Source organism: Triplophysa rosa, linkage group LG1, assembly GCF_024868665.1.
Source record: "Triplophysa rosa linkage group LG1, Trosa_1v2, whole genome shotgun sequence".
NCBI classification, from domain to species: Eukaryota; Metazoa; Chordata; class Actinopteri; order Cypriniformes; family Nemacheilidae; genus Triplophysa; species Triplophysa rosa.
The window spans coordinates 34,784,342-34,811,967 of record NC_079890.1 but is presented as its reverse complement, the minus strand read 5'-3'; the positions used below and the strand labels follow the sequence as shown (position 1 = coordinate 34,811,967).

At 40.2% G+C, this 27,626-nt stretch overlaps 1 protein-coding gene across 2 annotated transcripts; it reads left to right on the top strand.

Annotated features, from left to right (window-relative positions):
- Positions 1 to 137: 137 nt before the first annotated feature.
- On the top strand, positions 138 to 26,291 carry usp10 (ubiquitin specific peptidase 10). 2 transcript variants are annotated; one of them, XM_057335224.1, is made up of 15 exons: positions 138 to 408; positions 8,207 to 8,275; positions 8,718 to 8,763; positions 9,092 to 9,151; positions 11,515 to 12,684; positions 14,757 to 14,848; positions 14,961 to 15,070; positions 15,285 to 15,343; positions 17,180 to 17,283; positions 17,890 to 17,989; positions 18,119 to 18,299; positions 19,641 to 19,806; positions 20,651 to 20,795; positions 21,396 to 21,461; positions 23,007 to 26,291. In XM_057335224.1, exons 1-15 carry the CDS (start codon positions 388 to 390, stop codon positions 23,192 to 23,194), a joined length of 2,577 nt encoding a protein of 858 aa, XP_057191207.1. In that variant the 5' UTR covers positions 138 to 387; the 3' UTR covers positions 23,195 to 26,291. The 2 variants fall into 2 exon arrangements, with proteins under 2 accessions (XP_057191207.1, XP_057191208.1); XM_057335225.1 differs by lacking the exon at positions 9,092 to 9,151.
- Positions 26,292 to 27,626: the final 1,335 nt, after the last annotated feature.

Genomic DNA, 27,626 nt, shown 5'->3' with positions numbered 1-27,626 from the left:
GATACAAAACACCTCTTTCATAGTGTGTAAACCAAGAATAATATTTTTCACATTTTTTGTGTCATGCGTTTGAATATGCGCGTCATTTTCGCGCGCCCACCCTCCTGGCCAGACGTCACCGCGCGCTCGCGAGCCACTCGCAGTCGCAGGCAGCACACACACACAGACGCGAGATAAAGATGGCGGCGACGGTGGGTGAAACAGCGTGATATGCTAGAGTAGTGGCGCTGAACTCGAGTAATACAGCTGTGTGACAAACCATCGCAACATGGAAAACATGTCACATTAGGTGTTTACTGGTCAAACCAAGTACCACAAACTCACCTCACCCCCCTTCCCCCTGTGAAAACATTCATCTTGTAATCGTGGAGAAGTCTCACCGGGAGCATGGCTTCGCGGAGTAATCAGGTAGGGGACACTTTTGGGATCTTTTACACATGCTCGTGTCAAATACAGATCATATACATTAGGGTCATAACATATTTCAAAGTGGCTGTTCGCCCTACGCGATGCTTTTCGTGGGGCTGTAAGGTATGCGTGATATGTCATTGTGAAGCTCATTGAATCATCATCAGCATGCTTGCAGGCCCACAGCCTAACTCACGCGCGTATTCGAGCCTTTCACATTCACGTAACTAGCACGAGCAGGCCTTGCGAGCACACTGCAACCGTCATGTTCAGCTGTCACCAGGCCGCGCGTGAAGGTTTGCGGCGAGTGTGCATTTATCCGAGAGTTTGTTTGTGACCCACCCGCTCGCGCTGCTGCAGCGGCCTGGCCACGCGCGCGTGCTCATTTAATAACGGTTATTAGCAGGCTAATGTTTACCTCAGTGAGAACATGCAACGCTTTTGATGACATTTATATCGGATTTTACACTTCTGACAGAATGTAGTAAGAGAGTTTGAAGTATGTATGTGAAGTGTCTGCAGTTAAAATAAGTTGAGTGGAATCGTGGCGTTAGATTAATGTAACGTTAGTGAAATAGGCCTGTTGATTTGGGGGGCGGTATCGCTTCCCGTCGCAAGCCTCATTCAAACTCTTTCGTTGAAGTTTTTCAGCATAAAAGGCTAGTTCGTTTAAAAATGACACTTCGTCACCCTCGCGTGTTTTCAGTCGCTGTAGACTGTTTTTTAAGCTTAAAGTTAGCCATAACTTTAAACGTGCTAGCATGTGAACTCTTCTCATGAAGATGCTACATCATTGTAGCTCACACTGTTAGCCACATACTGGATGGCAATGTCAGTTTCAAGCACTTCATTGGCATTGGACATGCAGTATACTTACACGAGAAAACCCCCAAAGATTAAGTTAAAATAGTGAAAAAAATATAGGCTGCTAGGATATTTATTAATTTGACAGATACTTTAAGCCGAATAAAATAAATTAAACATTTCACCTCCAAGAGCTGAATGTAGCAAAATGTAGTCATATTAACAAAATTACTAATGCATTTACAGAAACAAACTGGTCTTTTTTAAGTTGATGTCATAGAAACCTGTTTACTTTCACTTTAGTAGAAATGCCATGTGGTACAAATGTGTGGTTTCTAATGGCAAAACTAGATGTAAATTTTGGGCTATCATGAGATGTTTTGACAATGTAGACTGTTGTGTTAAAATAAGACGCCTAGATTTACAAAGCTTAAACGTTGTAATAATTTTTAGTTTTGTTTAGGCTACCTGTCAAAATACTTTGGGGTATGTCACACAATTGTAAGAATATGCTTAGTTTTCTTTTAACTTTGTCCTTTTTTAAGTCTTATGCAACCGCAAAGTGTTTTTTTTTTGTAAACGGAGCTGTGTGTAATTGTAATAAATGTTTACTGTTGTTCACATGTTATGGTTATTATTTATACACAGTTATGGCTGTTGTGCCGCAACTGAACTGAAGCATTTAACTAAACCAGAAAAGCAGCAAAGTTCACAAAATTGTGAACATGAATTACGATAGCTTGCTTCCCCTGAGAGCAGTGGGATTCTCCATCAGGCCATGATTTTATTATGCCGCCAGCTAACAGTACTGCTAGGACTGATGACAATAAGTTAACTGGTTTAGAAAAAATGCACAATGCTGTTGGAATCTCACGACATATAAACAATAGTTTATGTATTACTTAATCTTTTGGCATCATACTTGTATAACTAAGCTTGTTGTGACCTTATGTATCTATTAATGATGTGTGACCAAAACAGTGGTGACAAGGGCTATGAAATGTTGGAATGAATATTTTACATGAGGTTGAAGGAGATGAATGCTGAATGAATGAAGCTGTAAACGTAACGTTTAAAGTATTGCAATTACGGGTGTGTCAGTTTATGATGACTTCTGAGGATATCCCTCAGTTGGATCCTAATATAGATAAATGGAGGGGACTCGGGCAGCTGATGGGCACTCTCCTAGTATGATGACATCTGTTTTATACTTGGTAGCCTGTGCTTTGGCATGGGGTGCGATGGCAACTCTTTAGAATGGTTCTCTTGGCACTAAATTAAAACTTTAAGCTTTGACCTTTATTTTGTGAGTTGGTTTATTTTGCTCCTTCTGTGTATATACAAAAGTAACACATGTGATTGATTCATGGATGGCCTGTTGCTTGACAAATTGACTTTCTCAGATACTGCATAACTGTACTAAAGGGTTTAAAAGTTACTGCTAAGAGTGCACATAACTACAGGCATTTGGCTGAGAGTAGAAGTGTCATTTATGTTGAGGAGGTCACTGGTTATGCACTTTACCACAGAGGTTAGGTTCATTTGTTTTTATTGAACCTAAATGTGTTTGATTACTTCAATAGAATGAGTGACAATGACATTTTCCTTTTTGTATGTCATCGGTTGCTTCATACGCATCAGTTAGGCAGTTCCTCTTTAATCTTTTTCAGTAAAACGTGCATGTTTTATCACCAGAACATGTTGAAGTAATGCAAGTGGTTAATTTGTGATAATCCCCATTCAAAATCAGCAGCGAGGGAGAGCTTAGTGTGGTACGTGCCTGCCGCCTGTCGAAAAAGGGGCAAAGAAACATTCGTTCTGTTGTGATTGTACTAGCCATCCAGAGGCCATCGGATTACTGCTTGCTGTTTGTGGTGCTGTTTCAGCAATGTAGGTCGGTGGTTTGCAAACCGTTACATGTGCTTGAACTGCAGTTTCTTTTTTTCATGGTCTCCCTTTTCATGCTGGTAGTGTCGAACGTGAAGGGAGGATTACGTGCATGTGTAGAGAGCATCGTTTGAGCTTCACCTCGGTCACTTTCAGGCTGCCCTAAAGATTTGCATGGCCATTAAATTACTTGCGAACGCGTGGATGTCAAGAGCAAAGCATGCTTTGGGCTTTACTAAATAACACGTTGGTGTGAGTAGTAAGTGCAAGAGTCTTTGAGTTACACCGTTAGTGCTTGTAGGATTAAGATAATTATAGCCTCGGAGGAAGCAGGTTATCTACAGGACAGTCTGACCATTAATGTACCAGATGACCTGTGTTAACTATGTGAAGGACAGTTAAGGGTTTAGCCCTACAGCAAGTTGAAACATCTAAGTTAAGAAGTTAAATTGTTCTTTGTGAAAAAATCCTGGCTAAAGAGGCTGAGCCATTTGTTTTCATGATAAGTAAACTGTGACAGTATCAAAACATTGCTCCGAGCATCTTGAATAGGCCAACCAAGCAATTTTGGCTTAACCAAGAAAAACCTGTTTGAAAAAAACGTTTGGTGCCTCTATTGGCACACAATGTTGCATGCTTTAGTTTTAAGGGGTTTGTTATGCCTTGGGCGTATGTTTTCATCTAAAGCAGTGGTCACCAACCTTATTGAACCCATGATCCCGACCTCGGAATTGTTGAAAAGCAAGATCTACCACTCAAAAAATTGAAAATAAAACCAGCCCAGATTGAACCTCCAGCTTGAGGCCTTTTATTTAGCCTATAATTGTAGGTCTATTTGAATTACCTGAAATTCTTTGTTCCACTTTTCAGATGCAACTAAGCAAATTCTGTAACATGTAGAGTTGCCATTTTCAGTGTGCCAAAATGAGGTGAAAAACACGAATTCAAACACCAGTTCAAGGACTTTAATTCACACATGACAGCTTGACATTAAAACCAGGTTAAGAATAAGTTTAACAAGACCCTAATTATTTAGGTATTTACTGTATAAAGATTGTTATTTATGATGCATTTATTTGGTTTACTTTTATTAAGTAAATACTGTATATAGATGGAAATGTTATAAATAGGCCCTAATAATAACAACAACGTCAATCATTCATTTTAAATCATTTATCTATTTACTTTTACCCGTCTAATAATGTCTTGGTAATAATGATCTGTTTCACAAAATAGCTAAAGGTCTGACAGTGTAGTATGGAATGGGCTATCGTATTAGGCTAATTAAAAGCATAAATAGGATGTCAGCAGGGATGTCATCAGATAGTTCTGTAAACTGTGCAGATTACCATCACTGACAGACCCGCAGATCATTCACGATTACAACTTTGTGAAGAGACTGATGTTGTCTTTCAGAAGCTCAACATTTCAACAATTAAAATTCATGTGCGCATAGGCGTAATTGCCGGGTGGAACATTCTTCCACTTTTTGGAAGAAATTAAGAAATGCTTGCGGAAGGTGTGTATTGTTTAGGGGCCATTAACATCTAAAACTCCTGGAAAACGTAGGATGCGCCGCTTTCTCACCATCTCCCACACTTGTAAGTTATATTCGCTGATGACAGAGAGCCGCGACTCCAGATACGCGGACAGAATGAAATGCGTGCATCATCTGCGCTCGCGGCGCTTGCTTGCATCCAGTGTCAACGCACAAATACGCGTACACCAACGAACAAGTGACATTTTTATGTCATATGAATAAACTGTGTATTGTGTAATGCACCGCAACAATCAAGTGACCTTCCCCAAACACTAGGGATGCAACAATACTGCTCACCCACGGTTCAATGCGAACCTCGGTTTTTCGGCCACGGTTTTCGGTTCGGTTCTGATGGCTTCGGCACATTCAAGTTTTTTTTCTCATTGTTTTATGCTTATGTGACAGCAACAGTAAAAACTTAAGAAAAATATAATTTTTACTGAAATTCTCTTTATTTTACTTGACTTATTTTATTATCTTTAAGCCAAAATCAACTTGTACAAATTCCTGGTGTATTGAGATTTACACTTGCAGCTCACAGCAGTTTTTGGTTTACTGTTCATCAACATGCCAGTAAAATAAGCTTCTTGAGGTTTTGCGCATCAGAGTATTTAAAATGACGTAATGCAAAACTTGCTATTGCTGTAATGTAAGTAAACGTGCGCTCAATGGGAAAGGCCAAAGATAATTTATTAACAAGGTGCGTCACTGCCATTGCAATAAATTGGAAGAAATGCATGACAACAGCACATTGCTTCTCGTGTTGCAGGCAGTCTCTCTTCACCGCCCGACCACCACTCGCTATTGGATATTACTCGTGGGGATGCGTATATTTATCTCAGCATACAGACAAACACGGACAGAGCCAGTTCACAGTGTAATTAAGCGCACTGAATATTTTTAACGCAAAATCGCAATTCACTTACACGTATTGAACCGTGGAGATCGTACCGATCGGTTCAATATTACAGTATATTGAGTATTGTGGCATCCCTACTGATCACCGACATTAGAAACAGTGAAGAGCGATCACGCGCACTCGCGCATCACACTGAAATGCGATTAATGATAATGGTCGCATTAAAAACTCCACAGGGAATCATTATTTACACAGCCATGAAAAGATTCATGCAGAACCTAAAAACATACAACCGCTGAATGAAGAGAAAGAGGGATGCGCTTGCAAAACTGAACATTCAGGCACAATATATTTGTCTATTCATTTTCCTATTAGCCTACTTTTGGGGACCGACAGGTAACGTCTCAAAGATCGCGATCGACGGGTTAACGACCACTGATCTAAAGTTTTCATCAGTAGTTGATTTCAGGGGTTTATTTCGCAGATATTTTATTTGTGGTTTTAGTGTTGTGTTTTTATGGTTGTGATTGTCGCTATGCGTTTTATATATTGTACAGCATGTTGGTCAGTGGTCAGTTGTGTAAAAGTGCTTTATAAATAAAATAAACGAAATGAAACTAAGCAGTTATACGTGTCTTAACTTTGACCTCCGTCATAGGTTAGAAGAGTACACTAGTTAGTGGATTGAGCTTTCACGCTTAATCTGTAATTGAAGCTGTGGGATTTGCTGGGTTCAGAGGTCTAGTGTTATAAGGTCTGCCTCTCTGCGGTAAGATGTGCCCGAGACCTATTGGTCAATATTAGTCTTCAAAGTATGACTTAGTTTTTTTTTTTGTTGCAGCATCTATGAATTCACACTTGCACTCCAAATTAACTGAATGATGAATATTAGGGCTGCTCGATAAATCGAAAATAATGATTATTAGCTGCGATTTATCATGCGCAGTTTGTCAGTAAAGTACAGTTAAATGCAGCTGCATCTGAAAGCTAGAGGGCACTGTCATGCAGAAACTTCAAATATGCCCCGCAGAAAAAGTACCATAGCGCACATAGTTTCAGGAAATCCCTATGGGCATCTTTCTATCGCTGTTCTTCAAGCCTTGTCAGGTATTTTCATGATAATAAAGTATATTTAATAGTGATGATGTTTGACGGGTGATGCTTTTTTTTAAATGCATGTTATAAGCGACACAAACTCGTACTGCTTTTAGATCGAGCATCATTTCTTACTGATCACAGAGCCGTGCTTCATGGACAAGCTACGCATGAAACTAGGGCTGCAACTAATGATTATTTTTGTTGTCGACTAATCTTACGATTATTTTTTTGATTAATCTAATAAAGAATCTTTTTTAATCCTTTGGCAAACTTCCAATAAATAATAAATTCTATTATTTTCTTACATTATAAATCGTATCATACTTTTTACTCCACTACATTTTAATAAATAAATGTTGTTGTTTTAACATTTTAATCCATGATTACATTAAAATCACAATTTTCTTTTAAGTAGTTTTAATTTAAGTACTGTATTAAAGGTAAAAAACATTTAAAAAAATGTGTTTATGAAATACTAGAGTATGAGTTATGCTCTGTATTTTTGGGGGGTATAATGGTATTTCGTAGTACGATATTTCGCGATGCAAAAATGTTACGATGCGCATCGTAGAGAGATGGGGATATTTCACGATATGATGTTTAATTCTATTCGTTCAGAGGTCAAGACGCTACCTACTTTATGCCAGCGCGTCACGTGTACTTCTCACATATGCGGAAGAGAGAAGTCTCTGGGAGAAGGGGAAGCACAAGACACAATCTGTGTCTCCACGTGGTTTACGAAGCATCTTATTTTCCTTCACAATCGCCGGTAAACACGGCAAACTTGAAGCGTGACTGCCGGCAAGTCCCCCCGAAACTTATTACAAAGGCAAGCACAAACATTTTTATATGCCAATGTTTATTTATCCGCTAACGTGAGCTGCTGTATAACGTGATATGCAACATAAAGTAAGCCAAAATAAACTAGCGCTGTTCCGATCAGAGAAGTGACGAAGTGAGTTGTACTGTACATTAAAAGATTAAATGACATGCTAAAGATCAAACCAAGTATGTAACGTGTTTGTCAGACCTATTTATTTCCAAAGAATTCTGACATTTCACCAAATTTTACAGCAGGAGCACACAGCTTAATGTTTTATCATTGTTTCACTTGAACATCCAGCAAATCACATGTAAATGTATCAAATGAACTCTGACAGGCAAGTTATTGTAGCAGTCTTATGTTCAAAAATAAAAACCTTCACGGTACACTCAGTAACTGCCCTCAGGCAGTGTGTTACACATTGGCGAAAGTGAGTGCATGATGGGTCTGTCTTTGGTCGTGCTTTGCCCTGTAAAGTGGGGCATGAGGGATCCATATTGCCATGCTGCATGACTCATCAGTTTCCAAGTTTTGCTTTCACCCATCCTGATGTTGCAATCATGTGGTAGTGATGGCTGCCACGTCCTCATTTACACTCGTGGACAGAGCTTGCATTGTGTTTTATTAAATACAAGTGGGGGGGGGCGCTCAAACGAATGCCAAACAGGTTACCCCAGTTCTGTCTCATGGCATTTTTTTATTATTTGTATCAGACACGCTCAGTCTAATGCTTCGGTAAACCAAGTCTAATGAAATGTATTTCTCTCTCTTTCTTTTTTCTCTGCAGTACATCTTTGGGGAGTTCAGCCCAGATGAGTTCAATCAGTTCTTTGTGACTCCCCGCTGTTATGTTGAGGTAAAAAACGTTACATAAATATGAACATTACTCTATTACACCCTATTAAATTTTACACTGTCTGACATTTGAATATATATATATATATATGTATTTACACTCATGCCATGGGCTACTGGGTGAATCTTACAAAACCTGTTCCTGACATGCATAATTTTTATGTTTTGCATAAACAAAATTAAGCCGACGTGTTTTAGTTTTTTATTGTGATACTTTAGTTATTAAGTACGCAGTGCTTAATATGAAGGATGCATCGTTTTCTGTCCCCTTGACTGTAAGAATTAAACTCTGCCCTTCAACTTCAAAGTACATGTTAGAAAAATTGTCCCTAGGATAGATAACACATTTATATTAATAGATTGTAGAATAAAGGTTTTGCTCCTTCATCTGTATTTTTATTGCCTTCGTGTGATTGAGTGATCTCGTGCACATTTCTTATCAGCTTCCCCCCTTCAATGAAAAAGTCTCCTGCGTCAGTCATCCCTCAGGTAAGATGAAAGCAACATTGCAAGGTAAAAACACCGAATCAGAAATACAGATAAAAAATAGCTCTCAAACATTCCCTCAAACAGTGGTTTTGTATTAATGTATATATGTATGCTTTCATATCACACCTGGAACAGAAAACTCCAAAAAGTCCTATTTATATCACAATGCTTAATGTAAAAGAATGGTCCTCATTTGCCAGTGCGTTGATTGTAGACTTCCTTAGACTACATACCCATCTCTGTAGTCTTAATAATGTGCCCCGAGACAGTATCATATTGTCCTCTCGGGTACTTGTGACCTTCACCCTCATCTGTATCAATTATTTAGGAGGTTACTACACTCCTGCTATGCCTTGCATAACGGAATCATTGAGACGGCAGGTTTGCGGTGAGTGTCCGGTCCACTACACTGCGCCTTATTCTTCTGTTTTGGTTGCAGAACTCAACACACAGATCTTAAACACTGACAACTTTCTAAACCTTAAACCTCCTTTATCAACCTTAAACCCTTACTTCTCATTCCTGCCTGCCCATTTAATCTGTGGCGCTTTGCATGTTTAGGTGCCAGGTTTCTCTCTGGCGCATATGTGCATCTACCTGCAGTGCTTGACAGAGTTAACAGGAGGCTTTTTTCTATGAAACTTCTCTTGCAAAACTCATCAGAGTGGAGTGAATCCAGGAACTGTCTTTTCGAGATGTCTAAACAAAACCTTGCTGAAAAGCAAGGTCTCTTGATGGTCCACAACTGAGTTTGTCCTCCATGCTTTCCTTAAATAAGTCCTCTAAAATGAATACTAACAGAGGAGGTGGTCTTATCTCTTCATTTATCCATTGCTTGGGAGCTTGTGTTCCCGTGATGACTTCTGATTGCTTTGATTTTTGCTGATTACTGGACACTTTTTAGACTCGGATGAATGTCTTATTTGGAGTAATTGTGACTTGCATTCACTAACGCTGTTTTCATTCACTTTAAACTGTCCTTCACTGCTTAAAGTCTGCATAGTTCAATACCACAAATACCGACACGGTGTGTCCAGTCAGATTCTATGGGTCTCATTCATAAAACATGAGCAGAACAAACTTTTGTGTAAATCGTTCGTAAAGTCATTCTAACGTAAATTTTCGGTTTCATTAAAATGTTCGTATTTTCAAAATGTTAGTTGGTACGAAAGAAATCTGCAATCACACCTGCTCCATACCACGTGTAAATTGTGCGTAAAACCAAACGTAACGTTCTGTATTCTTTTAGACATACTGTTGACATTGCATTTTGATGCACTGCGTATCATAATGATATTTCACGAGTCTTTTATTATTTTTTACTTTTTAACTTTGGGTAAAACGCAGAGCTCGTCACTGTCCTTTTTTACACAGCCGTCCAATCACTGTGAACAAGAGGCGGGACAAACACTCCATTGACCAACCATCATACACAACAATGGAGAAGTTAATATTATTACTGCATTTTCATATTCAGTAATATTCTTCAAAATAAGATACTAGTAACAAGTAGGATAACTGTTGCGGATATTTCAAATCACAGCAACCAACCCATCTCCGGGATAACTGGCAGTGCCTCCTAAGCGTTCTCAAGCGCCACCAGCTGGTCGTTTTCAGAAGAGCACCAGGTATTATTTCAGATGGCTAAAAGCGCTTTGGTGGACACAGTTTAACTGATAAATTTATTGGCAAGCATATAGCCTATTAGTCTCTTATGCATTTATGCAACATAATGTAGCCAAACCAGAGAATGAAGTCCAGAGGATTCCAGCATTCCGAAATACATAATTCGCATAGCTGTAATTCACAGTCTGGGATTATGCTAATTGTGAATGAGCGTGCATGCACGCCCTGTTTACGAATGATTGGAATTCATTAACATACACACATTTTACTACTAAATCTGATGTTTACGAAGTATTTGTGAATCCGGAGGAAAGTTTTTGGGTAGGTCTGTTTTACGCGCAAATTACTTGGAATTTACTCATATATTTACGAATGTTTCAAGAATGAGGCCCAATGTGTCCAATGCATGTTTAGCTCTTTCCCCGCTAGCTTTTTAAAAAAAAAAAGTTGCCGGCCAGTGTTTATGAACATTTTAACTAAAATTTGATGGCTCACAGTACGTTTTCTATAATGAATATATGGACAGTCAATATATCAAATGACAGAACAGAGTCTCTGCTTTTAAACAAAAGAAACCGTATCTTCTATCTTCATGTGTTCTTCTTTATCGCCTCTTAAATGTGGGTAGGTTTCTTCAAAAATGCATCATTTTGATTAAAAAGCAGAGATAATTAAAAAAAATTTGACAAAAGACTCCACCCAGATTAGACTCAGAACGATGATTAAAAACAGAAAATATTTACCCAAAAAACAGATAAAATCTATGTTCTAGATTCAGAGATTCTACTTTTTTTTAAAGGTGTGTAACAGCGCCACCTTCTGTACAACAGTTCAAACACCGATTGCGTAATACCTCGTCTTTGGCAGGGAACCATTGATTTTTAAATGACCATATAACTCGTCAATGGCGGGGAAAGAGTTAAAAACTTGATTTTACTATAGCATATTTCATGTTAAGACCTTATGGCTTGTAAACATGAACAAGGGAAAAATGACTAAATTACAGTACATTTCATTTTTTGGTGTACTGTCGCTTTAAGAGAACCTGTTTGTTTAATTGCTTTTTACTCTATAAGAACGCAAACCCACTGTTAACGTCAATCTAACTGATGTCTTGGTCTACAGGAGAGGACTACCAGCATATCGAGTTTGGCGTGGACGAGGTTATGAGTGCGGAGCCAGTGGCTTTGAAAGATCCACTGTACAACGTGTCCAGCACTCTAAATCCTCAGGCTCCTGAGTTCATCTTAGGCTGCCAACCGTCTCAGAAGGCCCTTCCCACAGCCACGCCGGTCACTGACATCCCAGATGGTGAAGAACTGAACTCCCTCTGCTGCGACAACTCCGAAATCTCAGTGCTGGGCGGTCACCAAGCCTGTTCAGACATGGACGGGGTTTCGGGCGGCTTGGGCCAACGAAAGAAAAAGAAAAAACGGCCACCGGGATACTACAACTATTTAGAGGGTTCTGGCAGCAACAGCCCCGGAGTGGTCACAGGTGGAGTTGGGGGTTCGGGTCTGGTAAATGGACACACTTCGAACGCTCCGGACGACATGGTTGGGGAGGTGCTAGCTGAGGCTGAGCTCCTGCCCCCTGCTTCTGTAACATCCACCACATCAACGCCCCAAACCACCCCACTTACCCATCAGAGGACTTGTGATAGCCCTGAGAATTCAACATTGGACTTGACAGACAGAGCTTCTTTGTCTACTTCATCTTCGTCCTCTCAGAGCAGCGGGGTGGCGCATTTTGCCAGGACTGCAGAGCAACATGCAGAATCCCCTGCTTTAGAGAGTCCTGAACTGTTGGGTAATGGAGGGCACAGCCCCTCTCCATCTTCTCCCGTTCCCCCTTCTGCTGCTGTGGCCACACCCACTGTCAACACAATTTCTGCTACTACTGATGAGAGGGAGGCCGAGGGCTCGGGGGAAGCTAATGGACTGCCGGAGACCACCCCGCCTGCTGAAACTGCAGACAGACTCCAAGACTCGTCTGAAACGGGCGATGTGCGGTCGGCTTCCTCTGTCACCCCTCTCCCCGTAGACTCTGAGGTCCAGCCGGTAGTCTTTCCCGCTCCCCCCGCAGCACCTGTGGCCAACCCTCCAAAATCCTGGGCCAGCCTCTTCCACAATGCCAAGCCTCTTCCTGGAGGCCCTCAGGCTTACGTTGAGGTAAAGAGCGTGCCCGCTGTGGTCACGGTCACTCCCGCTGCGTCCGAGTTGCCTGAGAAGGCCACGGAGGTGCATGAGGGTCCTGTTCCTGTGTCTGAAGATCCTATGGCCCCAAAATTGGCAGGTAGTGTATTAAATTGAATGTATTGCACATACCTGTTGTTTCATATGTTTTTTTTCCACTTACATGAGTGTTTCCACGATTGAGTAAGGGTGTTATGCAACAGCCTTTTTGCATCATATTGGTTTCAATTTAAAATGACATGGTGTGTGTTGATGTAACACTCTTGAGCATTTTTAACAGAGGTGTCACTCAACATCCCGCCCTAACTTCCTGTTTTAGTGTTTGGTTTTTTAGGATTAGAACATTAAGACATACATTTTGTGGCAAAGGGAGCAAGGAAAAGAAAAGTGGTACTAGTCTGAATCGTAGAAATATAATTCTCAATTTTGTTAAAAGGACGGTTCACCCCTGAATAAAAATTCTGTCATCATTTACTCACCCTCGAGTTGTTCATAAATTACTATATATAAAATACTCACTTTGTTCTGACAAACACAGAGAAAGATATTTGGAAAAATGCTTGTAGCCAAACAGTTCTTGGCCACTATTGACCTACCATTTTAGAAAAAATTACAATGGTAGTCAAAAGTGCCCCAGAACTGTTTGCTGTCCAACATTCTTCAAAATATCTTCTTTTGTGTTCAACACGACAAAAAAAATTATAAAGTATTTTTTCGTACTATGGGAGTCAATGGGGGGCCAAATCTGTCTGGTTATTAGCATTCTTCCAAATATCTTTCTCTGTGTTCATCAGAACAAAAAAATGTATACACATTTGGAACAACTCGAAGGTGAGTAAATGATGACACAATTATCATTTTTGGGTGAACTATCCCTTTAAAGTGCGCTTTAAATCTGTTGTTTGCATTTCTGTCCACAAGATGGCTGCAGTACCACCGCATTTTGGTGATTTTCAGGCATTGGTCATAAGCCCTGTTTGTGCAGATTGCAGACGCTAACTGGTGTTTTGGGACTTTGCTCGCAATCCGTGTAACGGTCACACTTCCTTATCCTGTCGCTCCAGTTTATCATGACAATGACGCGTGTTTTTTTTGCTTACAGTGAAACCACAAGAAAATATTAGCATACCTTCCCATAAGGATCAATACTTTAATATTGCCGTTACTTACAATACCTCAGAAGTGTTTTCGTGCCTTTCCAGAAGAGCTTGAGAATGCTTGTTCTCAACCATGGAAACACAGCGACTCCCGCCACAGTAAATCTAGCTCTAGGATTCTCCCTTCTCTTCCTAAAATATGAACGATATTGTGCAAGATTGATATTGTGCAAGATTGTTTTTTTAAGGGTAATTGGTGATGACAGTTATTTCCAAATCTCTTGTCATAAATACGTTTTCCTGAGGTTTTGCACAGACTTGCCGTACATTACGATTGAATGCATTATATTGATCTCAAAGGTGTCCTTTCTAGATGTTTCACCTGAGTTATATGTGTGTTTTATTGCATAACAGGAAGAGCGTTGGCTTAATTGATGGCATTTATATGAGTTTATGTCATACGTGGTTCTCTTCAAGACTACTAAGGGGAAGAATCTTGTGAATCTGTTTCTTATTACGTGTATTTTTTTTGTCATTTATTAATCTCCAATGATATAAGAGAGTTGGACAGACTAATCATTGATGAATCTCTGCTCTTGTCATGACCATTGGCTGCCCTTGTTTGAGTCTGATGCGTTTTCTACAGAGAGCTATTATGCATTTTGTTGTGGCCTCACATTGGATTCCTTCCCTTGCTGCTGTTTGGAGGCGTGACATGATAAATGTGACGTGACCTGGTTTAAATGTATACATGTTAGTCTTTTGCACTGTGAATGTTTACAGTCTTCTCTCTGACCCTTAGATGTAGTAGCAAAAACCTTTTTTAATTTATTGAAAATTTTTTCTTATTGAGTAATATATTGAATCCACGTTACCATGGGAGCTGTGACATTATTTCAGTCTCCCTTCCTAGGCGTGGCACAGAAACTCCCCGTTTTGCCCCAAAAAGCTTCATGTGCACCAGTCACGTGATGCACAACGCAAGTGATGGACAACACGTCAGCCGTATTCACTTGTTTCAGACATCATGTTTTATTCTTTCCCAAGCGTGATGCATTTTCTCCCCTTCCATCAGATATAATCGAGAATGTGAAGTTGATACACAAGCCAGTGTCTTTGCAACCACGAGGACTGATAAACAAGGGAAACTGGTGCTATATCAATGCTGTATCCTTTTTCCTGGCCTCAGTTCTTCCAGACTTTGAGTTGGCTTAACGTTACGGAGTTGATCAAGCCCCTCTTGTGTGTTATTTTTTTGTCCTTTAACTCTGAGCTTCAGACCCTGCAGGCCCTCATTGCGTGTCCGCCCATGTATCATCTGATGAAGTATATTCCCCTTTTCAGTGAGGTGCAGAGACCCTGTACATCCACACCCATGATGGATAACTTGTAAGTTTTACATTTCTGTTGATCAAAATTGTATTATCCGTGTGTGTTCCTGCTCTGGAAGTGTGCAGTTTTCATACATGTGCTTTGTGTTATTGTTATTGTTCACAACGCATGCTGTCAAAATGGTTTTAAAACTCGTATATTTTGGTGTATTGTTCATCGCGTGTAATGAAAGATGTGCCCTAATGTTCTCATTTTATCCTCTCTCTTGTAGTATTCGACTTGTAAATGAGTTCAGCAATATGCCGGTTCCTTCCAAGACCAAACAGCAAGGTAAAGTCTCCAGTAACCTTGTGACCCTGGACCACAAAACCAGTCATAAGTAGCACGGGACGGGTTTATTTGTAGCAATAGCCAAAAATACGTTGTATAGGTTAAAACGATCCATTTTTATTGTATGCCAAAAATCAGGGTATTAAGTTAAGATCATGATCCATGAAGATATTTTGTCAATTTCCTACCGTAAATATAGCAACGTCATTTTTGTGAGTGGATGCTGCAAAATCGAGAACAGACTTGGCCGAAAAAAACTCTGTGACGTCAAATGGTTGCAACCTAAACTCGTTCTCTTAACGCTACATCGAAGCACACACGTTTTCTATATATAACAGTAAAATATGAGACGTCAAACGTAAGATCAGATATATACTGTAAATACACAGGGACAGTAGGTGGCGGTATGTCTTCTTGACACAAGCCGGCCATAAAAGAAGAATGTATTCAGTAAGCGTCCGTTCAAGGTAAACATGCATTAAATCATAGCTTTAAACTAGCGTCTTTAAGACAGTTAAGACTATTTAAGACATCGTCATCCACCATTATCGTATACATTATGAGAATATACTGATAAACACAATAATAAGGTGCTTGCGTTTTGGTTATTTATTCTGTATTCGAGCACACGTGAATATTAGCCCCCTTCAGCTAATGACCGAGAGAGAGAAGACCATAGGCTACTGATGTTAATCAACACCAAAAAGTCAAAATCTGGATTAAATGCATTTTATAATGGCTAAAAACATCGTGTATATATTGTATTGTTTCTGACCAACAATATTAAAATGTATGAAAATACAACAAATAGCGTCTTTATTTTCTTTCTTATTTCTTATTATTTTTATATATTTTATATCATACAGCACCTTATATTTACTGAAGAACTGATTAGTGTGTCTGTGTTGAGTGTGGCTGCCTGTGCGTGCAACCATTTTACGTCATCGAAAAAGAACATGGCGGCCTCCTTAGGTTAAATTGAGTATTACATTTAGTTTTTTTTTTTTAAAAGAAATTAAAATATTTGATGCGTTTCTAACGACAAATGCTAGCAGTGCAAGGCTACTACAACGTTTTAAGCCATACATCTCTCTATACCCTGGGTTTCTTTTATGCTTCATAAAACACCTTCCCACCTTTCAGAAGTGCATCGGCTATGTATTCGTGGAAAGTGCAGAATATTTGACAATTAGCATAACAGATTTACAAAACGAAATGGAAAAACGGTGACAATATGCTGCAGAGTTGGTTCAGTTTGTGAGGCGCAGCGCTCAACAAATAAATTCTAGGAAAGGACATGACCGAGCGCATCCTGTACGTTTTCTTTATTTTGTAAAAGCACAATGTTCTGTTTTTAGTGCATGTGTGCAGTTTCGAATGACCTACTCGTTATTAAATATATGCACGCAACAGGTCAGCACGAACGTTTTCCATTAGCGCTTGAGAAGCGGGATCTGCCAAATGAGGAACCGGATCCGGCTTGTTCCGGCACAAATTAAGCCCCGAGTAAACCAATCGAGAGTGTGAAAACAAACCTGTTTCTTTTTAGCAACGGCCTGCTGATGGAAAACTTTTCTTTCAATATTAACATTTTTTGCACCCTCAGATTCCAGATTTTCAAATAGTATCTTTGACAAATGTTGTCCTATCCGAACAAACCATACATCAATGGAAAGCTAATTCAGCTTTGAGATGATGTATACGTCACAGTTTCAGAAAATTGACCCTTATGACTGGTTTTGTGGTCCTGGGACAAGGGATGATGCAGACCAATCAAAATTGTTCCACAAGTATTCCACAGAGCTAAGTGTATTCTTCTGTGCTTCTTTTTGTTAGCTGTTGGAGACAAGATAATGAAAGACGTTAGACCGGGCACTCCGTTTGAACCCACATATATCTACAAACTCCTCACCCTCATCAAATCAAGCCTTTCGGAGAAGGTAAGCGCGATGAAGGTTGAGCTGTTTTTGATAAAGGAATTATAAAGTGGCTCTCCACTCTGGATTGTGGCAGCATGTTTTGTCTGAGCATTCACCACTTCCGGTTTTCGTGGAAAAAAGTAGAAAGTGGTATGTTTGGCTGTCGCAGTTAAGTCATAATGATAGACCGTCTGATGCTTGGCGCACCTTGAAGACATGAACTTCCTGTTCTGTATCTGTCTGCACTTTTACTAATGTTGGGTACTGAACGTCTCACTGAGTCCGAATCCTGTGATGAACGAGATCAAAGCAGAAAGATAAAGCCTTCAGTTATAGCGTTCTTGAGCTCCTAATGAGGCGAGTCTGGGTGCATGGTGGTCTTCCAGACACGGAAGTGTCCGCAACCTGGAAAATGTTTGTGTAATATCCTGTCTACCAAGATGCCTTTATCTGGTCTGTTTAGGAACACCCTGAACATTATTTTAGATAATTATAATTGTAGATATTAGCTCTATGAAGGTGTTTGGATTCAGATAGAGTTGATGAATGTAACGTCTGATGGGACCGTTTGGTTAAATGCTTGCACTTGGCTGTGTTAGTATATGATGTTAACTCTTTGTTTCTCAGGGTCGGCAAGAGGACGCAGAGGAGTACCTGGGTTTCATTCTGAACGGACTGCATGAGGAAATGGTGGCACTGAAGAAGCTCATCTCTCCAGAGGAAGAGAGTATGTTCTTTTCTGATTTCTGCGCTAGTTACAACATAAATCCATCTCTTTAGATTCACAATTTCAGGCGGATTTATGATGACGGAGTTTGCTCAGCATTTGGTTAAAATTCTCTGTGTTCCTGAGCAGAAGATCCCACGCCAAATGGGCCCGAGTCTCAGCCTGGTGTGGAGGAAGACCCTGCTGAGAAGCAGGAAGATGGCAGCGAGGATGAGTGGGAGCAGGTGGGACCCAAAAACAAAACCTCCATCACCCGCCAGGCCGACTTCATCCGCACTCCCATTACCGACATATTCGGCGGCCACATCAGGTAGGCTTGATGGACCTACGTCAGGATTTTGTTGTCAGGTCCTTCCAGATGCTGTAGTGCGTCTTAAAGTGTAATATACACATTTAAATTGGTATTTTTACTTTGTAAAATATAATGTAGCTAGCTATAATAATAGCTTTGTGTATAATGTTCATCTTATGTTCATTTTCAAATGTTTATGTTAACCGTTTTGAAATCGCATGGTGTCTGTGAACCTCAGTTTTATTTAAAAAGACTAGTCGAGGGACTGATGTGGGTTGTGTGACACCATAGTTTAAAAAGCATTTGATATTAATCCAAATGTCGTAGTTAGCACAATTTTAAAAGCCACTACTGTACCGTCATAGCAGTCATGGAGCGGACGCCTGAAGTCTTTGGCACACAAAACCACCGAGATGAACAGATATTCAGCACGTTTGAAAGAAAAATATACTTGTGGGAGAGAAAATTGTGGCACCAGAATTGGGTTTGGCCTTCTGTTTATTGGCTCACACTGCACAGTTCGACATGAGGACTTGGTGAGCGTGGTGCCATCTCCAACCCGTCATGTTGTCCTGATGCTCCTCCAAGCTGTGTGGCCACAGCCATTACAAACAATCCCAAACAGTCTCACTTAAACTCTCCACTGCACAATAACAAGCCCTGCGGCTCCTCACCACCACCGTCATCACCCACCCAGCTAAATTAGGTAGCTGCTGAAAAGCAGACGCCCGAGCATGTGGGGGCGTCAGAACTTAAATGAAGCCTTTTCTCACTCGGTGTGTTTGAGGCTACGGTTTGGCACACATTTTAACCGAGTTTTGGGCGAAAAGTGCTTAAGAGGCGAAGTCACATGGAGGTAAATTTGAATAGCAAAGCACTTGTTTTGCATTTACAGTTTGGGACGGTTATGGTTTAGTTTAAACTGTTTTTGCTCGGTTTCACAGTCAAGGCTTAAGGCTAGTCCCACACTAAAATGAAAGTTTGAGCTGTCTTAACTGATAATAAATGAGCCTGACATATCTTAAAATATATCAGTGCCATTGTTTTGTCTGAAGATGCACACCAGTTTTTATCTACGGCATTTTAATAAAAGCGACTTAAATATCCTAATTTAACTAAGGCATAGTCCTGGGGTTAGGCTAAGCCTTGTCTATGAAACTGGGCCTTAATTTGCTCTTTAGACACCATTTTATTTATTCAAAATAAACCAAAATTGTTATTGAGAAAGAACACAAATTGATGTTCAAAACTGTCATCTTACCTCGGTTCACAATGGTCATAAGCAACTTGATGTAACATGACATTCACTCATAAAAACAGTCGGCCGTTTTAAAGCAGTTTTTTTATTTTCGTGTTTAGATCTGTGGTATACCAGCAAAGCTCAAAAGAGTCGGCAACCCTGCAGCCCTTCTTCACGCTGCAGCTGGACATCCAATCAGAGAAGATCCGCACAGTCCAGGAAGCCCTGGAGATACTGGTGGCGCGAGAGTCCGTTCAGGGCTACACCACAAAGAGCAAACAGGAGGTTTGAATCTTTAACATTATCTGGCCACACTTAAAGGAACGGTTCACCCAAAAATGTTGTCAATATTGTCTTCATTTACTCGCCCTCAAGTTGTTCCAAATTTCTTTGTGAAAGGGTTTCAATGGTAGGAAATTTTGCTTTATAAATGTCTTTGTAATGTTGAAGACAAAAGAAGATATTTTGAAAAATGTTGGAAAGCAAACCGTTCTGGGGCAATTTTGACCATCATTGTAATTTTTCCTACTAAGGGTGTCTTAAAAAGTATTAAAAGTTGATAAATCAATTTACAGAAAATTAAGGCCTTTAAAAAGTAGTAAAAGCGCCTGCAGCAGGCATTTTCAGCCGAGCTCCTGCCGTTTTCAGCCGCGTGAATGTGCCTCGGTGGACACAGCCCCTCACCAAAAGAGCAGCGCGGCGTGCCTCGCGTTTTTGAACATGAAAAGCGCGTTCTGTGTGATCGTACCCTAAGACTGTTTAGTTGTGCTGTCTTCCAATCATTATATAGTAAATGTAAGTTAAAGTGTCGCCAATTTAACCGATTAAAACAAAAAAGTGGCGAATGTCTTGAAAAAGGTCTTAAAAAGTTTTAAATTTAGCTCCATGATTGCTGTATATACCCTGTACTGTGGCAGTCAATGGTGGTCTAGAACTGTTCTGTTACAATCATTCTTCCAAATATTTTTCTCTGTGTTTATCAAAGCAAAGAAATGTATACAGATTTGGAACAACTCAATGGTGAGTAAAATAAAGGCAGAATTTTTCTGTTTTGCTGTTCAGTTGATCCATTATAATTTTGAATTGGTGTAGAGGCAAACATTTTTGTCTGTTGGTCTTCTGTTTTCAGATCGAGATCAGCCGGAGAGTGACTCTTGAAGAGCTTCCTCCAGTGCTGGTTCTTCACCTCAAGAGATTTGTTTTTGAGAAGACCGGTGGATGTCAGAAACTGATCAAGAATATCGATTACCCTGTTGATTTGGAGATCAGTAAAGGTATTGCTTTACTTCACTGAGTGTATTCTGCTCATATCATGTTGCTTTCAAAAGACTCCTGGTTTTCTTCAAAAAGCACCTTGTACATCATCAAATCTTTTGGCGTCCGCGCTGGCATCTTTATCAGCCTCACACAAGCGCACATGCACTGCAGACCCAGTCTGTTTGAGAACTTGTGATCTCTCACCTTGTTCTCCCTCTGAAACCTCTTTGTTTTAATGGATTATTCGAGTCATTACTCTTGAAATGGGATGAGAAATCGTTCCGTGAGCAAGAACCTGCGATCGCCCTAAAATCAACTCCTTGAAGAGACTCAATCGTCCTGGCTAAAATATGTTCCTGACCAAAATAAACAGTAGCAGTAATGAGGGAATAACATGAATGATTATGAATGGTTTCCTGCGGATGAAAGTAGGATGCGTAAATAATCTGGTTAGGAACTGTAAATAACAAAGAACCCACATGTTGCTTAAATGTAGATTGTTTCTTTTGTCTATAAATGCTGGTTCTCTTTTCTCAAAATGAACAAATGGATCATGTTAATAGTTGTTGTTGGCCCGCTGTGAATCTGGTACATTATGATGTGGTGTTTCTCTGCAGACCTCTTGTCACCGGGGGTGCGGGGCAAAACTTTGAAAGGCCAAAGAACCTACAGGCTCTTTGCAGGTATGTTATTTTCTTTTTTTCAAAATACAAAGATCCGCCTGATCGCAAAGGTGTTTTGATCAATGTTTGTTGGCTAATGTCCATGTATGCATTTAGCAGACGCTTGTAATCCAAAACTTGTATTTGTGTATTCATTGAATGTGTTTTATAAACACGATACTCTTGGATTCAAATATCTGAAGTTTTCTTGGCTTACAGACGAGCAGGAAAAACACAGCGTAACTGACCGAGTCATAGTTTTAACGAATGAAATATGGTAAAGATGGTAAGGCTGTGGTTGCTACATGTGCGTTGATGATGCTGAGGAGCAGCATGGCGCAACACTTTCCTGCCCAGCGAGTTGTTATTTGGACCTTTTCCAAAGTCAGTTCGGTACACAATTAGTTCGGTGCTAATTATGTTTATATGAACTTATGATAGGTTTATGTGTAAATACTTTTATGATGACTTCCAGCAAGCTGTCATCAGGAGCTTTACCTTCATTTTTCCAGCACATTCTTTCTTGGAAGGCCCAAGGAGTCTTCACCCCCCAACACACACATGCACACGGCTCACTGACCTGTTCAAACACACATGGTCTTCCTTACGGGCGATCGCCTGCTATTCACCTTTGTCCCACCTCGGGACTGCCTTTCATTTGTTTGTTTTTCTTTCTGGGGGAAAACGGCTCCCTGCTCATCAAAAAGTAGCCCATCCAGCAGCCCCTAGCAACAGTTGCTACACCAGTGACTTTCCCAGAAGTCCCTTTTCCGAGCAGTCTCTCGTGTTTAACCATCTGGTATTAGAGGAAAATAGAAGTGCTGCTGTGAAGGTCTACATTTTTGTATTTAATCGCCTGTGATATGGCACACGAGATGTTTCATCATCCCTGATGGTCTGAATTGAGCTGAAGTCGAAGCCAAGTGCCGACTGAAGTGAAAATGGCCAATTTTATGTAATAAAAACACTTTTGCTTCCAGAACTGTGCATGTGTACTATCCAGTCACGTATCCTGCTGCTGTCACCATTCATTTTAAAGGGATTCTGACACCATGTGTGGCTTTTAGTAGTTTAAAGGGATGGTCCACCCAAAAATGAAAATTCTGTCATCATCGACTCGCCCTCAAGTTGTTCCAAACCTGTATACATTTCTTTGTTCTGATGAACACACGAGGATATTAGGAAAAAATGTAGCAACTGACATTTCTGGGACATCATTGACTACCATAGCAGTTAAGTACATTTCTGTGGATAATCCAGTCAGTTAAATGCTTTGCAGATGGAGGGCACCGAGTCTCTGTTTTTTCTTTTGTAACTTGATGGAACCAAACCAAGGGATACGATTATTCGTAACAAATGAACGAGTCTGGCATCAGTGCAATAGCAGCTTCCCATTATGTAACGCAAGTTCATCACAAAAGACTCAAAAACAGGACAACTTGATAGTTTTTACGAAAACGAGTCCGGACAAGAAATTGCTGTTAAGAGTTGGGATGTATGGTCATGAATCCGTATTGAAATTGTGTATGTCGTTCTTTGAACGCTCCTTTTCGTGTCTTCCTGCAGTCGTCTATCACCATGGGAACAGTGCTACGGGTGGCCACTACACTACAGATGTCTTCCACATCGGTCTGAACGGTTGGCTGCGCATTGATGACCAGGCGGTGAAGATCATCAATCAGCACCAGGTGGTGAAGCAGACTGCTGAGCGCACTGCCTACCTGCTGTACTACCGTCGCGTGGACCTGCTGTAGAAACCACACCCCCACGACACGCACACTCGCGCGCACACACACACGTACATTCAAACACACGTTTACATGCAGACACACGCATACAATCACACACATACCCACGTGTCTCCACAAGAACACTGCCCAACTTTACGACTGTCCTTCCTCCCTCGATCCTGCTATTCCAGAGAGCCAGCTTTTCCGACTTCTTTGTTTATTCTTTTTGTTTGTTTGTTTGTTTGGGGAAGAAGAGGTAAACACAAGAGACGTATCTAAAGACTTGTTTTCCTTGCACGCGCGGCCCGGCACGGGTGCGGAGAGGTTGGGGGGACGCAAGTTAGCATCGGAGAGAACCAGTTTAGACTCACCTGAATCGCTGATAACGTCCACAGCCTCATGTTTGACTGGCTCAGCGAAAGAACTCGAACCGGTTGAGGTCGAAAACGGACGGACTGCTGGGGAACTTCATTCTTTGTTTCTGTTTGATCTACTTTTTTTTTTTATGGCATAGAAAAAAATGATGTGTTTTGCCTTTTAGCGAGGGGAGTCATCGGCCTAATTTGCGACAGTTAAGTGGAGCCCGTTTGATTCTTGACTACAGCATAAGAGGCCCAGCACACCAGCAAGCTACAGAAATCTCAATGTTTCTCCTCACGCAAGACACTCTACTCCGTCACCTCTACCTCCTCTTCTCTCCCCCGTGTTTCGCAATCCCATCAGATCCCTTTAGATCATGGAAACAAGACCTCGGGCGAGAGAAAAGGCGCTGCGGTGTGCTAAAGTGGCGAAAGCAAAATGGGAAAAGCAACAAAAAAATCGCCTTCGTTTGAGAGAACCTCTGTGTGATTTTTGGGTTTAGGATTAGAATGACTATCTTACAATTTTAACGCGCTTTAGAATATAAACGATTAAAAGCTTTGTGCACGCAAACGAATTAAACTGGTTAATAAAAACGCGGATGGGCGTTTCTTGCAGATATTTAAGTTTTAAAAGTATTAACGGAAGGGCAACAATCCGAATCGTGGTGGCGGTCAACTCGCTCGGCTCCCCGGGTGGGGGGGGGGTTTCGCTCGTTCTGTAGGCTTTTATCGGACTCTCTGACACAAACGCGCGCATCCACTTTTATGCTGGTGAGGATATCCCTGTCGTGTAGAATTTCACCATGAACATTAACCCCCGTTTACTTCATGTCTCCTCTGGCCATCGATCATGCTTTCTGTTAGATCGCTTCTGTATCAAAGGAATAACACTCACCCGCCTTCTGCTTTTTGATGTCAGTAGAGGAGCAAGAACCAAGCCACTCCTGCCAAGGAGCTGTCTTGATGCAGGTGCACGATGCGATCTGCATCTCATTCTGCGTGTTAGCCCGCTCTGAGCAGTCAGCCTGTAGTGTACGTGTTGAGGCTCTGTGTGCAGCTCTGAGGATGACATCTCAGAATGAGTGGCAGAAAATGTCTTTTACTCCAGTTAAAACTGTTACCGTGAGGTGACCTCACCTCTGCTTAGGAGTGCCTGAAATGCTACCACAGATGTGCAGAAACAACTAATCATGAATGCGTCTGTTTCAGAAGCATCATCCTCATCGTTAATATTATACCGGATTGTATTTTGTTGATTTTTGGAGTTGATTTTTTGTTTTTTTTTCGTTTCTCAATCCCCTCATTTTTTGTTCTATCTGAATTCATATTTTGAAAGTAAAGTGACCCAAGGTTAAAGCACAATAATGAATAAAGTTATAGAAGTGCTACGTTTGACCATATTTATTTCTTTTAGCCTTTTGTTCTTTTTTTTGTAATTTAAATTCGGATTTCCACACAATAAAGTACCGTTTGACCAGAAGAGTATTTATATCTATTTTGTAACTAATGCAGCAGATTGCTCTTCTTGCTCATGGCCAGGCCCACACAGAACCTATACACAGCATTTTGCATGGAGTATATTTTAAAAGAAATCCTCTTGATGTTTTATGAAGAAGAGTGTGCTACTCTAACACATTTTACGTGTAATTCCATTTATACATTTGAGAAATTTTTCTTCTACACTATAAAACAATCTTTGCTGCCTTAAAATCTGCAAGTCATCTCAACTTTATACAAATTTCAATTTTATACAAAACTGAGGTTATATCTTTTACAAAAACTGTTCAGTTTGATCAGTTGACGTAATGTAAAAAAAACTTTGAAATGCCAAGTTGATTGACTTCAAATTTTAAGTAAGCAAAGATTTTTTGACTGTGTGTACCACTCGGGTGTCATCGAAATTTGACAAACAGTTAATTGGATAACACACACTCGCCGTTATAGAAGGTGATGTAGCTTCCAGGAACCCTATTTTTTTTGTGCTGAGCTCTTTACATGGTCCTGTCTCTGACCCCAATAGTCCATTTCAATGAGCCCCTTTTTTCCTTGCAAGCTCCATCGAGTCTTGCTTTCCATTTTTCTTGCAGAAATTAAAATGTGAGATTTAATGTGTACAAGAGGTTGATTTCTTTTTCTTTTCAGTTGTGTAATGACAATTGCCAAGTCCTGTTTGACCCTATATCCTTATGAACTTTAATTTGGTTATTAATCTGCAGAGAGACATTAGAAGCGCATCCCCCAATTGAAACCAAAGGATACAGACACTGTTGCCTCATCATTGCTACAAGCATTTTTTTTTAGTTTTTAAGCCCCCAAACTTTTGACGGCTTCATACAGTATGCACCAAGAACTTGACCTGATTTCAGTTTCAGCCGCTCTCATCAATGAGGAGCACTAGGAAAATCACCGCTATTCCTCAGTGTTGGTTCAAATGTAATGATTTGATGTATTCAGGTGCATTTGATGCACCCTTCATATCTTGTTCGGTCTTCAAAGTGGAGATCTGAAGGTGTTTGTGTTGATTCAACCCTTAAGACTGTTTTTTTTTCTTTCTTCACTGATGTTGGTCAAGGGAAGTCCTGGTGTATAGCTAAAAAATGATGTCTGTCTCTCTTCATTTTGTGCTTCCTTACCCTTATGTCTGCCGATATCTTGATGCGTTGAGAATTTGAGCTAAAAACTATATGCTGTGTCTCATCCTCGGCCTTCAGCCTTCTACTTTTTGTCAAAATGTTCAAATAAAACATAAACAAATTGTGGCAAGGAGTTATTTGTATAGCAGGTAAGTCTAAAGCGTTTCAGTTTAGGCTGGTCAAACAATCTAGTCTTTCCACGGCACATCGCTTGAGTGTAACCACGAGCAAAAAAAAAAACACCCTCAGCATCCCATTAACATGTATTTTAACCAGAAGAGTTAGAATTTCAGCTTTCTTTTTTAACAGGCGCTGTGTGTTGTATTAAACATTTCTTAATTAGTTCTTATATTCCTCAGTTTGGCCATTCTGCATGGACTTGTGGTTGAGTTGGCTGCCTGCTAGTCCAGTGTTCAGTTTTTGGATTACATGCCCTCGCTGTTTGTTTTTTATAGGAGTGTTATGTCTTTAAGCAAGTGGAACCCCCTCACTCATGGTTATTGAAACGCAGGTTTTGTGTTCCCCTTAAAGGGATAGTTCACCCAAAAATGAAATTTCTTTCATCGTTTACTCAACCTCTTGTAATTTCAAACCTGTGACTTTCTTGTGCAGGAAATAAAAATATATTTTGAAGAAAGTTGGTAACCGAACAGTGCCGGCCATTCACTTTGATTGTATGAACTCAAAACCAACGGAAGTGAAGGGATGCAACGATCTTCAAAATATCTTCCTTTGTGTTCTGCACAGGAAAGGAAGTCATTCAGGTTTGAAATGACAAGAGCCCGAGTAATTGATGACAGAATTTTGGGTGAACTATCACTTGATTTATATGTGGAATTTTACATTTTAATATGTAAAAGGCTGCAATCTTGGGTGGCGAAATTACATTGTAAAAAGAGACTTACATAGAAAAAATCTTTTAACCCTCATGCTTGTTCAAAGCACAAATGCAAGACAAAACACGAAAGATGTTTTGAGAAATTTCTGTGGTTTTGTGTCCATACAATGGAAGTCAATAGGGGGCGATGTTGTTTGGTTTCAACGCTTTTCAAATGTCTTTTGTGTTCTGCAGAAAAAAATAAAGGGGTCATACAGGGTTGGATTGACAAATTTTTGGGTGAACTATTCCTTTAAAGTGAGTTCACCCAAAAATAAAAATTCTGTCATCCTTTACTCACTCTCTTATTATTTCAAATCTGTATGGCTTATTCTGCAAACACAAAAGATATTTTGAAGAATGTTCACTGTGTGTGTTCACAATTCACTTGCACTGGTTTTGTGTCCATACAATAGAAGTGAATGGGTCCAGTGCTGTTCGGTTACCAACTTTCTTCAAAATATCTTATTTTGTGTTCTGTCGAAGAAAGCAACAGTTATAGTTTTGATTTTAGTTTTATTAAAATTTCGAATGAGATTTTATGAGACTTATTTTTTTGTTAACTTTAGTTAGTTTTAGCAATT